At 35.2% G+C, this 17,670-nt stretch overlaps 1 protein-coding gene and 1 long non-coding RNA gene across 4 annotated transcripts in view; one reads left to right on the top strand and one right to left on the bottom strand.

The window, feature by feature from the left end:
- Tsp26A (Tetraspanin 26A) overlaps positions 1-7,607 on the top strand; it is a 106,493-nt gene extending 98,886 nt beyond the window's left edge. For all 3 annotated transcript variants that reach the window (XM_012377939.2, XM_012377938.2, XM_012377936.2), the window contains one exon: positions 981-7,607. In XM_012377939.2, the coding sequence (XP_012233362.1) occupies positions 981-1,049 (69 nt within the window). In that variant the 3' untranslated portion in view covers positions 1,050-7,607. The remainder of the gene's footprint in view (positions 1-980) is intronic.
- The window catches only part of LOC137001157 (uncharacterized), a 113,030-nt gene that overhangs the window by 85,690 nt on the left and 9,670 nt on the right, over positions 1-17,670 (bottom strand). The window lies entirely within an intron of this gene.

Genomic DNA, 17,670 nt, shown 5'->3' with positions numbered 1-17,670 from the left:
ATGAAATTTTAGCACGTTTCTCGTAATATATTCGTCGATGCGAATTGCTGCGAAAATATTATATGCAGAGTCATTGCATGCCCTAAAGGAAATAAGGTGAGACTTTACCTACTTATTGACTGTTACTTATTTCGTTTATAACGTTACACACGCGTCCGCGCGCACGCGAGAAGACATAAAGTGGATACATAGCTAGACAATGCAAGTACGTTTTTGTCTGTAATGTATTGAGTCTAAAAACTTTATTAAAATTTTAAATTAATACTTATTTATGACGTAAATTTCTCGTTTATTCGTCGAATAAATTGTCAAGTAAAGCATGTTGATATTATTTGTTATCTATATTACGATAGATTACATTAATTGCATCTCATTGTGATGTACGATCTAATTATTTAAACATCTAATTATCTATATATGTATATATGTTGTATGTATGTATGTATGTATGTCTAATTATTCAAAATTATAAATGTATACGTCATGTATATTAATTATATACAGGCAGAAGTAACAAGTAGGAATACTATGGTACAAATTTAAGAATAGGATAAACAACTTCTTTGCAATTTAAAAATGCATCGATTCTTTTAAAATTTCTACTTGTATAAATTTTTACACTGTAGATATTATTCTTTTAGCATTTTCATAGACAATGTCCATTTTCATTAATATAAATACACATCATCAATTATTTAAAACATTAAATTAATTTAAATATATCATTTCAACAAAAATTAAATAAATAACTAAAATGTTTTAATTATATTCTGCAAAATTAAAATATAATATTTCATAAAATATTATTGAAAATAAATATCTTCTTTTAATATAAAAAAAAAAAAAAAAAAAAAATTAAATTGAATATAAAATTTCGAAACAATGAGATATTCTGTGAAAATGCTCAGAATAATTTTCCTCTCAATTCTCGTAAGTGATTCGCAGCAAAGTAGTGAAGAGAGTTCTCCCACTGTTTTCAGATTCTGGGGATCTGCTTCGCGCAGAACTTGCGCGCGGATATATTCGCGCAAAAGGCGAAGTGGCATTGACAATCGCGTGCCCCCACGGCAGTCTAGCATCTTGTCTTTATAGATGCTAACCGGCTACGTTGATCGAATTACAAGGTCTCGACGCGGATTCGGAGCTACGGCGAGCGGACCAATTGGATCTTCCTTGAACGAGAAGAAAGGACGGAGGTCTTGGAAGAATTTTCACGACTCGATCGAGGCAACATCGCACGACTGGATGCCGAGGCGTTATCTTCCGATCCTCCGATAACGCTACGTTTGCACCGTTCAAATCTTCCGTACTTGTAAATATCCGAGAAACTTCGCAATTACAACGATCTACTCCTCCGGTACCGTCCAATCGATTAACGCCTGATATGTCAGACAATGAGAGAAATTGATTCCCCTCGAAATTTATTCCTATCCGTCGCGCATCAATTAATGTTGCTCTTATTCGAAACATAAATCAATTTCTTATCGTAAATAATAATCTTCAAAGGTAATTATAATGACAAAGCATAATAAAAATGAATCTTTTCTTTTAATATAATTCAATCGTAGGAAATAAAATTTTATATTTTATTAATTTCGCATTTAATCTGGTGATATATTTCATTCAAATTGGATTTAAAATAATAACCTTCAAAATTTTAAATTTAAATTTTTAATCCGATTATAATGTGATATTTAAATAAATTTTATTCTGGGCATTTTTATTTATTTCTATTAATGGAGATCAATTTCTCTCGCTACTAGACAATCGAGGAGGGGACGCTGGTCGTCGTGACACACAAGCGCCCAGCGCAGCGCGGTTTTTCGACGAGTGCATTGCAATATATTGTTCATGGAACGTCCGATGTAACGTTAGTCTTCATCACCAGAGCGAAACGTCTCGATGTCGACATCTCGACATTGCTATCTGCGAAACGTATTTGCTTCGTTGCAAGGAATCACGCGCCGAAATATCTCTGTCAAGAATTTCGAGACACAGGCACTGCTTCAAATTTTATACAAATTGGGACATCAAGACTCAATTTTTTTTTAAATTATGTGAAATAGCTTACTTTCTCAGGTTTGCAAAAATGTTTCAAATTTAAAAGAATTTTTCCAAATGTGCTTGTACAATCTTTTGTACAAGAATAATATATTTTTTGCTATATATTTTTTAATAATTACATTTCTATGTGATAAACATAACATATAATTCTAACTAACTACAAATGTTGACCGACAACGGTGTAGCAGACTTGATTAAGTTATTTGATTGTGCAAAGTGGATGTTCTCAAACCATAGAACAAATTGTTCTGGAATATCCGGTGTTTCTCAACTCCCGACGAGTCAACAAGCAATCACAAGTGATACTCAAAACGGGAGACTCGATTCCATGGAGAATCGATACTCTTAGAACAAACAATGGAATCTCATCCGGTGCCTGGTACTCGCAATTCGATCTCTCTCGAGGTGCCTCGGGGCCGATTACATCGGTATCAGTTATCATCGCTAATCACGCTTAATTAAACTTCATTTTTTACGTGTAACAAGCTACAGAGGGACTACAGGAATTTGTCAATCAAAGTTAGTTGATCCAATTTAAGTTAGTTACGGTTAACAGTCCTCTTAGGACTGTGATCACGCTAAAAATTATTGAATTATCAATCATTGATGCAATATTTTCCATTTGGACTCAATCGTACGAACGATAAATATACATAAAGATAAGAAAAAATAAATACAAAAAATAACCTAGCGAAGTTAACCGATGAATGCAATGGCTCCTGAGGGTTCGCAAGGACCGCTCGACCGTGGCAAGATTCGAAGGACACGGTCGACTGCGGAGTCTCGAGACGGGAAAAGTCGATACGTTTCGCGCGTTTAGGTAGGAAAAGACGGGCGAACGCCCTCGCCGGGTTCGCGAGCTACAATGTGTTGAGCCATTAAGGTCGATCGACGTGACGTCGTCGTGGGGGCGCGGTGAACGAGAAAAGTCGACTTCACCGCACAAGTGAACGAACAACTCTCCGCCGTGACAAGAAGCGGCAGCCATACAATACACACAACCTACTCAACACGCGGGACACACGAAACACACATGCACATGTACACACACACACACGCACGAGAAGTATACAATAATTTCTTTTGCTCCAATTGCTCCGTTAAAACGATGGTTATGGATCCATCGTGCCACTTCGGGCATATTGATCTCCCGTTGAACACACCCCCGCACATTCCATCCCTCCATCAACGGACCAGGTGTCCGTCATACACCGTGTGTTTACCGCACTCATTTACCGAAAGGCACGTCGAAAGCCTCCTTCGACCCTTCGAGAGTGTTTCGATCTACCCTTGTAATTGTACCTACATTGCTAGAATAACCGAGGGTGAGAACGAGAGTTCACGAATTTCGATCTAACGTATAATACCTCATTTCATTAGGTTTTTAAAATATAACTAACTTCAAAAAACTTAAGGTTGCGTTCAAGTTTTTTTAACACTTGTAAAAAATTGCGCGAGATTAATTTAACTGGATTCTTTATTTAGTTGGAGTTGACGCAATTTTGTTGGGTTGTTGGGAGAAATTAATTAAAGACTCGCAGTTATAAACTACAGCAACCATTTGAGCAATTAATTTGGAATAATTCACAAAATAGTATCGTGGACACGTGCTATTGAAGGATCGATGGTAAATGTCAACGGAACGTACTTTATATCGCGCGTTAAATTACATGGGATATTTACATGCGTTATATTGTGCGAGTAGATACGAGGATGGAGTGCACTAACTCTTGGACTGTTAATATTTATAAATCCTGTGTGCTGGGAAACGCGACGGTTCTACGTATTTATTTATGCTCGAACTTAACAATATCGGAGCGGAAGTTTGCGGAGTAGAAGTTTACGGCTGAGAAAATAACGCGAGGCTTTTCCGAATCTTCGGACAAATTTATTTCGCTATTGTGAACGAAAAGTGACATTTCTGACAAAAATTTGCAGTTAGATCATAAGGGATCTTTTTTGCGCGCGGCTGGTCCGTGTGTAAAATTAACCGGCGTTATTCGTTAAAAAATGCCGATTTTCACGATAACGCTTATTTATGATGAAAAATTTACGATGCAATCGGTGCAATTTTTCAATTTTTAAGTTCACATTTAAAGAGATGCATCTATTACGTGAAAAAGCATTCTTAAATGCCGCAAACCGCAAATACAGTTTCCCTGGTCGATCTAGTGCCAATCGATTGCATGATATAACCTGTTGCTAAGCGGCATCGAGTTGGTTCGAGCATGAATGCGAAATACGTCACACAGATATCCTTCTCTTGAGACGTTTCTACGGAATTTCGTGTAAATTTCGCCACGTTACGGTAGATAGCCGAATATATTGATGCAATTAACGAGATATTCGTGGAAGGAGCACTATTGTTATTTTACATACAAAGCTCGCTGTCCGAATTTATTGTCGATTCATTCGAAGAACATCTCTATCACGAGTTCACGACGTTGATCCGTGATTAGTCATACTTGGTTTCTCCGTATAAAGGAGAGTTAAGTTAAGTTACAACCGACGATTGTAATTTGTCACGAGCCACACTAACGCGAATGCGGAGGCGGGTTTAGCAAAGGCTGTGCTATTTAAGGCGAATAATACCCTCTTTGTAGATAGTTGTTTTTAATGTTGTGTCTCTATGTGTCTCTCTCATGTGTTCTATGAGGGTGGCACAAGTGGCGGCGAGTGTGTGCGACAGCTGTGTACATACGAACCTACAGTAATCTATTTTATCAAGATTGAAATATAGAAAAAATTCGCGATCACATCTCCCCTGGCGAAATAAAAATTACTTTTCTAGAAAGAATGCATTCCAATGTATGTAACGATATGTGTGATACATATAAGCGAAGCGTCATGGTTTCTATATTTCATTCACAGGCGACTAGATGTGATACGTCTATGTAATGTCTAGTACAAAATCGTCGAAACAATTTGCTAAACCCGACATTCCCGGCCCGTAACATCGTCCTATTAATTTTTTGCCTTGTCAACCTGATCCGATATCCTCATCGAGATAACCGCAACAAGCAATCTCGCCAAAGAATATACGTGATCACGTGACACAAATTAAACCAGTTCGATTTCGAAGGTATACTATATATAGTGTGTTAAGCATTAAGTTAGTTCGCTCGAGTTAACTCGTTTTATACGTTTTATACGTTTCGAGATTGCTTCGTCATTTCCCGTGTCTCCTTAAGTTTACTCAAGCAGCGGATCATCGCGCTTCTCTCTATTTCATCACGTCACATGCTCGTCAGTTGCTTAGATTCATAAGGTATCAAATATTACTGTGAAATCGAGCCAATTTGATACAGCGATTTAATTTAGTTGTACGCAAGGAGATCTACGCGCGTCAACCGTCCTTCGTGTGCAAGAATCGATTCAAGATAGTTTGCCATGCCTCGCGTCGAATTTTTATAATTCTGCAAATAAATGCAGTCGCGCGGACGCCTATTAGATTGATATTTCAACGAATTGGCGATTCCTTCTGCGCACGATTTCTCATCTCATATCTTTGTAATTTCATAAATGTCTTTAAAAAAGTGCATACTTTTGGTGCAATGCCGTTTTTGCGAATACCGCATATAATTCCTTTTTTATTTCTTTTTTAACTTTTTATCGCAATAAAGATATGATTTACATATTTCCACTTTCGTTGTTCTTTTTCGTCTTTCACCTTTAATTTCGTTGTCTATATTTTGTATATTTGATTTAATCCACACGGAGAAAATTTTATACCAAAAGTACGGCAGTAACCGCGGACCATTGTAGAAATTTTCACTGTGTTTTTCACATTTGAAACACACGGTAAAAATGTTCGCTCCGCGGCTACTGCCGTACACAGTAATTTTTTATATAAAATTTTCTCCGTACACATTGACTAATTTATGATGTATCGTCTTTCACCTATATTTTCTTACATCTTACATAATTATCTTTAAGTTTATAGAAATTTTTACAAACTCACGATTTTTAAATATATTGAATATTAGGGAAGTTTTGACAATTTTATTAATGATATTTAAGACGTTGTTTTTCTTACAATATCAATGGCAGTCCGATGTAGCAATCTTAAATGTTACTGATAAATAATTGCAATTGCATCGTCTCCGTAAAATAATTCGTAGTGAACGCAACTCAAATCAACGCAACCCAAATCAACGGAGTAACCGATGATCGGTAATTTACATCTTACTATTCGAACCGTCTACTGTGCTTGCGGGCGATTATAGCATTGTGTTCCTTTTGTCGAATTTCTGTAAATATTGTACATGTACTTGTAAAAAAAAAGCTAAGGGTTAGTTCAGTCGCTTGACCAACACCGTTATACGGTGAACAAAGACGATGTAATATAATATTCTTTCCACGTAGAGTAAAAAACGGGGTTCTTTGTCCGACCAGCATTCCGAATTTTGTAAATATATAATCGCGCGATAAGTGCGATCGCGTGATAATCAAGAAAAATCAATTATCGTGCCAAATACGTGCAGCAGTCAAATTGAATACACCGGTAAAATCGAAAACAAAACTGTAAAAAAATATTTTGTAAATGAAGAGCTTATTTCCAAATCATTTTGCATTCGTGTGTTTAGAGAGTGGAAATTTTATACCTATTGGTTTTCCCATGTAGCTTTATATGTAGCTGCAAATATTCTCTATCCTTTTCTTTTTACTTATTAAGAAGAATTTAAGGCGATTTCGGAATATAAGCTCATCAATTTAAATTTGATGTACAATATTTTATTGCAATACTGAAAAAGCAACTAAAGGTAAGTAACGACAGAAAAATTCGTGACGCCCGGCCATCGGAATTGTACTGCACAATTATACTTATTCGTGTTTTATACGATTCGTGTACAATACAATACACACTATGTATTCAACTGATGTATACCTAGTGTAAGTAAGAGCAAAACACGTCCGAAGCGAGTCCGAATTAGATTAACTGCCCAGATAAGTCGATGTTCTTACTGTTGCGATAGTACTGATCCTCATTGATCTATAAGGAAAAAATGTCGAAAGAACCAAAACCAAAACTTCGAACGCTGATCGCAAAATCGTAATAAAGCTTTCTCTTCGTCAGCTCCACGAACGCATTCAATACCGTTCGGAAAGTTTGCGGAATTTAGATCTGTATAAACTGTATAAAAAATATGCCGTGAGTGAAGTTTATATTAGTTGATTTACGATTTACGTACTGCCTTCTTTTACTGTAGTTTCGATTTAACAATTTACGAGATGTACGATTGTTAATGACGCTTCGAACCGTCTTCGCGTATGTAATAATTATGACACACTGCCATTGTGGTGTTTAACCTTTTGATAATTTGCGATTTATTATATCGGTGCGACTATATATATATATATATGTAATATAGATAAATAGCACGTATTTCTAATGTAAGTGTAATCATTGTAATTGAACTAATGTAAATACAGTCACATACTTTTCTTGTAAACGGCTAAGAAATTACTGTAATGTTTTTAACGACAAAAAGTGAATATTTATACCCATCAACGTGTAATTCAATAAAAATTACAATAATTGCTACTTTCGTATAATTTCGTTAGAAACATTTGTGTTCGTTTATGTGAAATATTTATATAAATTATTATCAGAATGCATATATTAAAACAAAAGAATTTGGAAATACACATAAGGCAAGGATAATGTATATATTAAACGTAGAATATTCTCATTACATTAATTATACTTTTTGAAACAGCAATTTGATAAAGACACATTATATACAACTTTATTTCATACGTTATTATGTTGTATATATTTTTTATCTTTGTAATTAGTACAATCAAACTACATTTTATTATATTTTTCTATTAGAAAAAAGCCTGAAATCAAGCATTCCAGCGTTTTTTTATAGAACGCTTACCAATCTCTGCTTTATAATTAGAATTACAATATAAAATCCATTGAGCTATGTACACACACACACACGCATCTTGATGCTTTACGTGAACTTTACAAAGTGAGTTTTTCCCACAAAAAAAAATGATCTTGCTCCCATGTCTTTTTCTTGTCGCAAATATATAGTAATAATCTACATTTTTAATGGCAATAATTTTTATTTTCGCAATACGTCAATTGTGACATGATTTTTCTTAGCTTATCCAGTCATAGTAGATAACACATAAAGTAGATGATAAAGTATGTATTTCCATTTTAGAGTAGCTGGCGCTACAGTGTAACTTATTTATTCCATAATGAAATTCGTATACGAAACGTATTCTAATCCATAGTTTGCAGATACACAAGTATGTATCAAATGACAGTATCGGCCGTATTATTTTTCATATCTCGAAAAACAGATGTGCGATTACGTAATTCCAGTTATAAAAAGAAAACACAGATAGCGGTACGAAAGGAGACTCGATAAGCATTCTACGAAAAATCCGGAATGATCATATCGTTCTTCATGGTTTATCAATTGAGAAAAAAAGCAGTAGCATCGAACGGTAAGTCCATAAACGTTGTTCAGTAATATCACCTATGCATATATTTTTCAAATATATAAATTTATGCATCTATAATATATTCTACTAAATAACTGCATACAATTTCCTACTAAATAAATTTATTAAAATTTGCTGGATATATATGATATATCCAGCAAATTAATTTTTCTATATTTGCATGAAGAACTAATATCTTCACACAATAAGTTCATCAATTGCAAATTGTAAATAAGTTTACCAATTTTTTGTATGGTAAATAATAATTATTTATTTATTACAAATAGAACTATACTGAATATCTCGTATGACGTTTATAAGAAAGTCTATATTTGTATGTCGAAATTTGGATCTTTGTTGACCTAGACATCTCTTTCCTCGTGAAATCTTGTATCAAGACGTGCTTTGCTCGAAATCCTTGCACTCAGCGCGTTCACCACCAAAGGATTACTCTCGTGGCTCTTCGTTGTCAAAACATGATACCTTCCCGCACGCGACCCAGTTCCGACGTGGAATTTCTCGAAATTTCTCGATGTACGTGCGGCCGCCGCATAATGAAATTTGTTTAATCTAGGGCGAAAGTGCTCTATCTAGTCGCATTCAAGTGTACACACAATGTTTAACAGTAGATAAATTTTACGATTATTATGTTGTTGCATTACAGTACGCGGTTCACAGGACCACCCGTTTTCTCAAGAGATTTCCTCAAATACCGCACGCAATCTACACGCCGACATATGACGAGGGTCTACGTGAAAGTCGCAACGTAGACCACAGTGAACCACGACGGTCATTATGCAGCTCGCCAATCGCCGTGATTACTATTCTCCGACAGTCGGACAGCGATTCAGGGTTATCGTTTGTTTTCTTTTTACGCAGCCGTCCAGATATTTCTCCGATATCTCTCTCGGCCTTTTGTGCCGCTCGACTATGGACCAACTGTGTGGATCCTCAATGCTTTCGCGAATTGAGCTTTTTTCCCCTAACTATAGAATAAAAGCGGACAGACCCAAGTTTCAACATTTTCGAAGAGCATCGAGCTTTATGTTGATAAACATTAGTACTTGTACGGAGCGTTGTTTGCGAAGAAAGATATTGCAAGCTCTAATTGATAAGATATGTGAACACTACAGTTATGACGTCTAAACTATCAGATTGAAGCAGCAACGCACGTATAGTAAGTATATCTATTCGCAATATATGTACGCGAATAACCATCACTGGGAAAAAGTGACTTTATACATTTAGCCTTATCTCGAAATCCGAATGGCGAACTGACGATCCGACAACGGCACAAATATCAAGCGAATCCTCGCGTAAAAATCGACTGAAACAAATATGCGATGGCGGTATCGCGAAATCCTTTCGGCCTACTTTCGCGTTTTCTTATCCAGGGCGCGCGACCTACAAACAGAAAGAAGAGGAAGATCCGCAAACTTTTTTGGTTGCGCGATATCGGATAGATTTCTGTACACGCAACCAGTTTTATCTAATCTATGTCGGACTCGCTCACCTCGAAGAAGTATTTTTCACTTTCCAGTTAAAATTGTCACCCAACGGAATTCGTTTTGGCAGGTGTGACCCGAAATCGACATAAAAATACCGCGAATAGCGCTTATTTCGCGGAATATCGCAAGGATATGTTTTTCTATCGTACGTCAATCCGACATGATTATGCATTCTCGCGCAATAGCACTCAAAATAATTACAGCGTGTGCTAGCGGATTACATAACTCCTAACTGATGAAATAAATAAAGTCATTTATCATCAAAGCGATCTTTTATTCATGGATCGTAAACTAAACTCTATTAATTCTAAGATAATAGAATTGTTTTAGACATTCACACGCGCAAATAAATTTTTCAACGAATTTTTTTCTCTATTGTTTTCATCGGAAAAAGAATAAAATCTAAAATTTGTCTTGATTGCCGATCATTATCGATCGAATTTATGTAGTTTTTAGATACCTCTGTTGCGTCCTACTATACGATATTGCATTTTATGGCACGGTATCGAGTGTATTTTTCATTCTATGGTCTCTGGGCCAGGCTAATGTAATAAATCCGCAAATATAAGGTCGTAAATAGCGCGATGCAACGTGCTAACGTGCGCCATGTAGAACAAGCCTTATATTCTCCACCGCGGTGACACGATATGACCGGCGAACATAAAAAGGAAATTCCCGTCGATGGTGTACATGGCGGCGATCTGACGTAAATACTGTACTCGGATGGGCAATATAATTATTTTTCTAGTCACAACGTGTATAATCTCGAAAATCGCAGATTACTTGTCTATCGGATAATTCGATAAACTAATGCTACCTTTGTCATACACTACCGCGCTATGACGCAAATATTCACGGAACGTACATCGATATTCCACGCGTCGTTGTATTTCTCTTGAGATAAGCGATTCTCCGACCGGCATAGCTTCGCGCTGCGTCGCAATGTGTAAGAAATCATATGCAAGAAAACATCACATTTACAACTTTTTACAAGGTATATAAAGTCTCTTAGATCTCTTAGATCTCTTAGATCTCAAATTGTAAACATTGTCTTCTAAGTTCTTGTTTGTGGACTAAAATGGATGAATAATTAGAGATAAAATGGAATAAATTTTTTTATACTTTCAAATAATTTAAAATCAATCAAAATAACGCATTACATCTAAGAAAAAATATTTGAAAAAGTTTCAAAAAATAAGAATCCTAAGAAACTCCCGTAATTTTGTTGATCTTTCCCGTCACTAGTTAAGCGTAATATGCATTGTAAAACACGTTATTTGTGTCTTATCGTTTCATTCCAATGTTAATGAAGTATTATCGACCGTATCATCCGTTTTTGTATATGCGACTTATCGTCCGTCACTAAGCGTGACGTAATGTTAAAAAATATGTGTGGAAAATCTATTTGTGACGACAGTAGATTCTAAGTGACTGCCAGATATTTTCAACTAAAGATTCTACGATCACTATACAAGATTAACTTGGCTATTTAAGATTGTTGCAGTTGGTATGGCGCAATCGAATATTCACGAGGCCATGCCGTTGGGTCAATATTGAACCGAAATATCAACCGGCAGCTATAAATATTTAAATTGAGTCGATTTATGGTGACATAAATGATGAAAGCAAATACGTATACGGTCGTATAAGTTTGAAAATAAGTAAGCCGAGTAAAGTAAAGAACTTCGCTGAACGTGTCGCGCTCTTATATTGCAATTATGAAAAACTAGTTATCAAGAGCGCTAAGAGCGATAGAACGACTTGAGTAAATTGTTAGAGCGATAATAATTGTGATAAATAAACAAATAAAGAGACAAGCAAACTCGTGTTCAGTTAGCGTCGAACAAAAATGTCTTACGTGTCGATACATAATACGTGCAAATCCTTTTCTCCGTTGGCCTTATAATTCCTTCCATAAAAAAAAATGCAAGCTACATTTGATTGTGACAAGGTAACGGCATTGATATCGCGCAGACCTTACAATATCGTCAATATGTCAAAGTACAAGAAAAAACGATATTGATATCTGAAAAGTCTTATCGCGAATCGATTTCGCTCCAAGTTTCCGCATCAACCGGTTCCTGCTTGCGATACTGCCTCTCTCTTTCTCTTTATCGTATCATACACTCGTATCATACACAAAAATAAAGAAACATGAGATGTTCAAAGAATATTTGTACTCTTTTAACTGTAGAGTTGTGTGTTTGGTTGAAGATGTATGCCGCCTTGTTTTCGAATAACATGATTAATTTAATTTAATTTTAGTTATTAAAAAATTAAATTTAGGAGAAAAACCATTAATCTTTTTTATCTTGCAATTAATTGAAAATTTGTGTTTCTTCCAAAAATATCACAACTTTTATTCAAAATTGTTCTTCAAATATAAATATATAACATCATTTTTGTCTCCAAAATTCACAAATATACGGTATACACCGTATGTCTAAAAAAATAACAAGATTAATTTTTTTATGTGTTATCTATTGATAATTAGTGACGTTTTAAGACTTTATATTTTGTATTTGATTGCAGTTAAGTAAACACAGAGTTTAAAACATCATTAATTGTTAGTAAATAACACACAAAAAATTTTTAAAAAGTAATTCCATTATTTTTATAAATTATATTGTGTATAAAGATATAAATAGGTATGCTTATTACAAAAGTATACTTTTAAATAATGCACAAAATCTAAATGAATTAAAAAATCTGTGTATCGAAAAATGATGTTTTAATTTAAATTTTGAATGAGATTATATATGTATAGGTTTCTATGTGTCCAAATAAAGATTAATTAATAAAAGTGCTTTTATAAATGGAAAATAAGCACAAACCAGTGTTCGCAAATATTTTGCTAATACAATATATGAGTAGTCCCTTTTACTAATTTTATCGGGTAAAATCATATTTTTTAATTTCAAGTGTAAATGTATTTTTATGTTTCCTGTTTGCGCTGAAAATCCATCAAATAAATCGTATCGATGCAAAATATCGATGTAAAGTGTTCTATATGAATATCATGGCAAATTTAAAGCATATCATTGATAAATCGAACAAGCTGGAAATCGCAATATTGTAAAATGTATTTTGCAAAACGATTATTTTTAGACTTTTACACATTCTTTCTGTGCAAAGTGTGTTGTATTATACTTAAATATCTTCTTCTATATTTAAATGCTCTTCTTAATTTACTTACTATTATTGACTAAAACATTAATTTAAGATCACTTTTTGAATACTTTTAATAATAATTAATTTTTAATAATAATAAAAAATACAGATGTTTCGGACTGTATATATAGCAATGTTTACCAGTATTTTCATTGTTTGTTAAAAACCGTCGCGTAGAATAACAGCAACAATTTAACGTTTTGACTTTTGATTTTTGTTAAAGAAAAATAAACACGAAACAAGTCATCAATCTATGTACAAGAGTTTTTCTCCAAACATTTTAAAATTACTCTGTATGTGAGATAATCTTTTTACTGTAGACATTATAAATAATATAAAATATGCTATAATAAAACATATATTGTTATCCCATATATATTTCTTGCTATAGATATTAAATTACAGCATGACTAATGAGGTCCACAACAAAGCGGATTCGATATTTACGTGTGGTCCGATATTTCAACGAGCGTTCTTCCGTCACGTCAATCACACACGCATTACGCACGAGATCGCTATCGCCGTCGTACAAAGAAGTCCAGTAACGAATTTTGTAATTGCACCTGCCGAGAGAGAGAGAGAGAGAGAGAGAGAGAGAGAGAGAGAGAGAGAGAGAGAGAGAGAGAGAGAGAGACGCGATCAATTATCTTTCTCCACCGCGAGATAACGTCTGACGCGTAGCACGCGCAATTTCGCGTAAAAATTATTGAGATTCTTATGGGCAACAGAGAGGCAACGCCAGGGGAAAAAATGCCGAGTGAAACGCTTCTTCAAATTCCGAAGATACGTAACGCCTGCGCGAATATGCTAATGTACATCTTTATAATTAACAGTGGTAGTCCTCGATGCGACCTTAGCTCGAGTATCGATTCCGTAAACATTGCTTGACGATCAAGCCGCAAATACTGCATGGAAAATAAATACGCAGCTACTTTATCGAGCATACAAGACACTCATGATGATCCGCCATCGAGAACAAAAGCAATTGAACGATATGAGAAGCTATTGCAAATATTGTGGTGTAATATCAGAAGATCGAGCGATAGTTTGTGCAAAATATTAAAAGAATTTAGTTCTTCCCTACTTGAGATACAAAAATTCTCACAACAGGTGCTGCTTCATCTTCATAATATCCGCCTCAACGCACGAGAAGTGAAAGTAAAGATACAAATGTAATAAAAATTAAAAATATATATATTTTACTTTACAAAATTGAAATTGAAATTGGAAAAATACTCTTAATACGTATATTTAGTTATCTTTTTAACATTACATGCAACTATGCAATAATTTCTGTGAATAAAACTTTGCAGTTGAAACTGTAATCTACCTAGATCGCGCTTCAAACAATTTTCATTTGTTTTTGTTTTAATAAAAACATCTGTCCGGTAGAAAGTTGATGAAGAGAGACGAAAAATAAAGTTCCACTACACGGAGAAAATTTTATATAAAAAATTACTATGTACGACAGTAGTCGCGAATCATGAAGAAATTATGAAAATTTTTATTATGTTTTTCACATGTAAAACAGAGTAAAAATTTTCGGTTCGCGGCTTCATGGTCCGCGATTAATGCCGTACATAGTAATTTTTGATATAAAATTTTCTCCGTGTACGTAGATGCGTGTATAAAATTATATAAAATCGAAGTACAAAATCTCGTCCCTAGAAATGCCTTGACAATTACAATGATAATGTTGAGCCAAATGTTTAAGCATTTTTTACTCAATCTTGTAATAAAAATTTTCTTTAAATTTTTATTGCGTTTTCATCTTTCTTTTCTGGACAATTCTCGTAAATCCTCGAAAGCTTCCAACAATATTGCAATATCGACGCCACATGATACATGCAACATGTTTGACAGGTGCATGCTTGACGATCGGATGTGGACAGGATAATAAAGGACGCGGTACATCGCGCGTGCAAGAGAGAATTTAGATATCATGCGCGAACAGTGCGTAATGCGAAAATTGTCGGGTGTTCAGATTAGCATAAGACAACGGTGAATGTCGGAGCTGAAATGCGCGGTCCGACAGTCGATGCGCAACAAGAAAATCACGAAATGTAAACCCGACGAGAAGCTTCGCGATTATTCGCGTTAAATTTTCCTCCACGTATCTCAGCGAAGTTTATTTAACAGAATCAACTGCAAACAGCGATACATTATATTGCAAAAATTATTCTTTGGGTGTCTGCCAACACTTACGTTATGATCCGCGAAGAGAGAGAGAAAGAGAGAGAGAGAGAGAGAGAAAGAGAGAACTATTTCTACGGACAATATTAACTGTAATAGAAAAATATTTTTCTAGCCGTCTGTTTTCCGCCTAATTAGCAAGCAGTTCGCGTGGCATAAACATACCACAACAAATTCCGATAGCAACCGTTGAGTTAGCACGTTTTACGTCTAAATCTCTCGTTTACGTATATATATTTCCATTACATGAATCAATGAAATACGTGAGAAAAATTAACAGCATGCAAAAAACGATGTAAGATTAATCGCACTTCGATGTTTCTCGTTCATTCGTCGTCGTTATATAATCTAACAATAAGTGCATTAATCCGCTGATACGCAATCGCAGATACGCGTCAGTATGGTTTTACGTCGCACAGCGAATTACACCTGACAGCTTTAATAACTGAGATTAGGCGACGTGAGTCTTCTTTCGCCTGAAATCCCCCATAGCGCGTGGTACTGAAAAACTATGATGAGTCATCGCGGCGTGGACGTATCACTCACTACGTTAGCACCGCGAGATACATCATACGAAATGTGAGATGCTCGTTAGTCTCGTTCCAGGTGGCTCGTTACTCGCGCCGGTAGCTCTGTGTCAAGTATCACATAAGTTAGCCTCGACGCGTGATATTCGCGTAATGCCGCGTGAAGGAGGGAAGAATTATGAAAGGACGAAGGAAGAAAAAAAAAGAACTTGTGAGCGCCGCCGCGTCGATCATGAACCGTTATGCGGTTCTGACATATTTTCTTGTCCTCAGTCTCTTGAAATGGTTAAAAATGTAGAAAAAAAAACTTTAGAAAGAATATCTCTAAATCTTTCTCTTTCTCTCTTTCTCTCGCGCTGCAGTTACACGAGCGCGCGCTGAAAATTTCTCTATAATTTAGCAGTCAATTTGAAAATGTTAGAAGACGGATTTGCATTTGTCGGAGAAAAACAATATTTTGTTCTTTTACTTTATCGGTTAGCTCATTTTTCAATGCATAACGACTGCAAGTTTAACGCAGGTTCTTCTTCGTCAACAAGTCGATAAAGCTTAGAAGAATCAATTTAGCCATGCATGCCTCGTGCTGTATGCATAAGCAATAATATATGCCAATCCATCAGTCGTCTGTCAGGAATAGCAACAAGTAGCGGCATGCCATAAACTGAAAATATTGATGCACGTGGAATTATGTAGAGAATGCGTTACGCACGTGTTATTATAATTCTTCGCATACAAATATATTATTTAGGATATTTTTTTTTGCGCAGTGACTTATAATTGTGCATTTATAATATAATGTGCGACAAAGTAAAACGTCAAATCCCCGACGGCTTTAGTTGTAACGGAAATACTTGACTAGGAATTAGTGCGTACGGGAGCACAACTAGTATGTACATGCAGACGAGGAGATTATGCTAATTCAGTGGCAGTGATTTGCCGGCGTGTGGTGACATTTGGATTTGCGGGCGGCTACGCGCCGCGCGCGGAGGAATGAAAATTCAAAGGACCGCCCGTCGGTTCAAAGTTTCGTAAATTACATAACGTAAAGTCCGATTATTTCGTTCGATAACTTAATTCCTGTCTGTATTATTTATCGAAAAAGGAATTACCTACTATATATAGATCTGACTTGACGTAATGCTGGTGCACAAAGTCGATTATCTAATTTTTTATTTACATCGGTGCTCGATTTAATCAAATCAAAACTGATAATCAACGTAAGAATTAATTGTTAAAAATAACGCAGAGTAAGTAAATTAACTTTCCCCTTAATCTCGATTGCAGTTATTATCTTATATAAAGTTTTGCATGGCGAAAAAAAGTCTGCAATTCACTTGACACGTTTTTTTCTTGACATTTCACAAAGACAAAATTAAACATTGTCTGTTTAATTGAAACACAAACCTCTGTTGCGATCTATTGAAACAGTATTCGTATATTTATGAAATATTACTATATCTTTTTTTATCGTTTTACTATATCTTTATGCTCTTTTATAAAAGTTATCTGAGTCTATTAATAAATTTTTTAACCGTTTATATGTAAGATTATCAGTGCTCCGAATTGACATTTAAAGATTAAGAGTCTGGAGATCTCGCGATGTCATATCAAACCACGTGATCATATTGTACGAGATAAATTAAAATAAAGTTTCAAGCGCCAAAAAAGAATCACTAATATATCACATTTATCAGCAAAGAACGGCATGTGTCTTACATAATTGTGATGCAGCGTAAAATTAA

The sequence above is a fragment of the Linepithema humile genome, chromosome 7 (genome assembly GCF_040581485.1).
Source record: "Linepithema humile isolate Giens D197 chromosome 7, Lhum_UNIL_v1.0, whole genome shotgun sequence".
In the NCBI taxonomy this organism is placed as follows: domain Eukaryota; kingdom Metazoa; phylum Arthropoda; class Insecta; order Hymenoptera; family Formicidae; genus Linepithema; species Linepithema humile.
The sequence above is the reverse complement of the archived record's forward strand: the minus strand, read 5'-3'. Positions and strand labels throughout refer to the sequence as shown.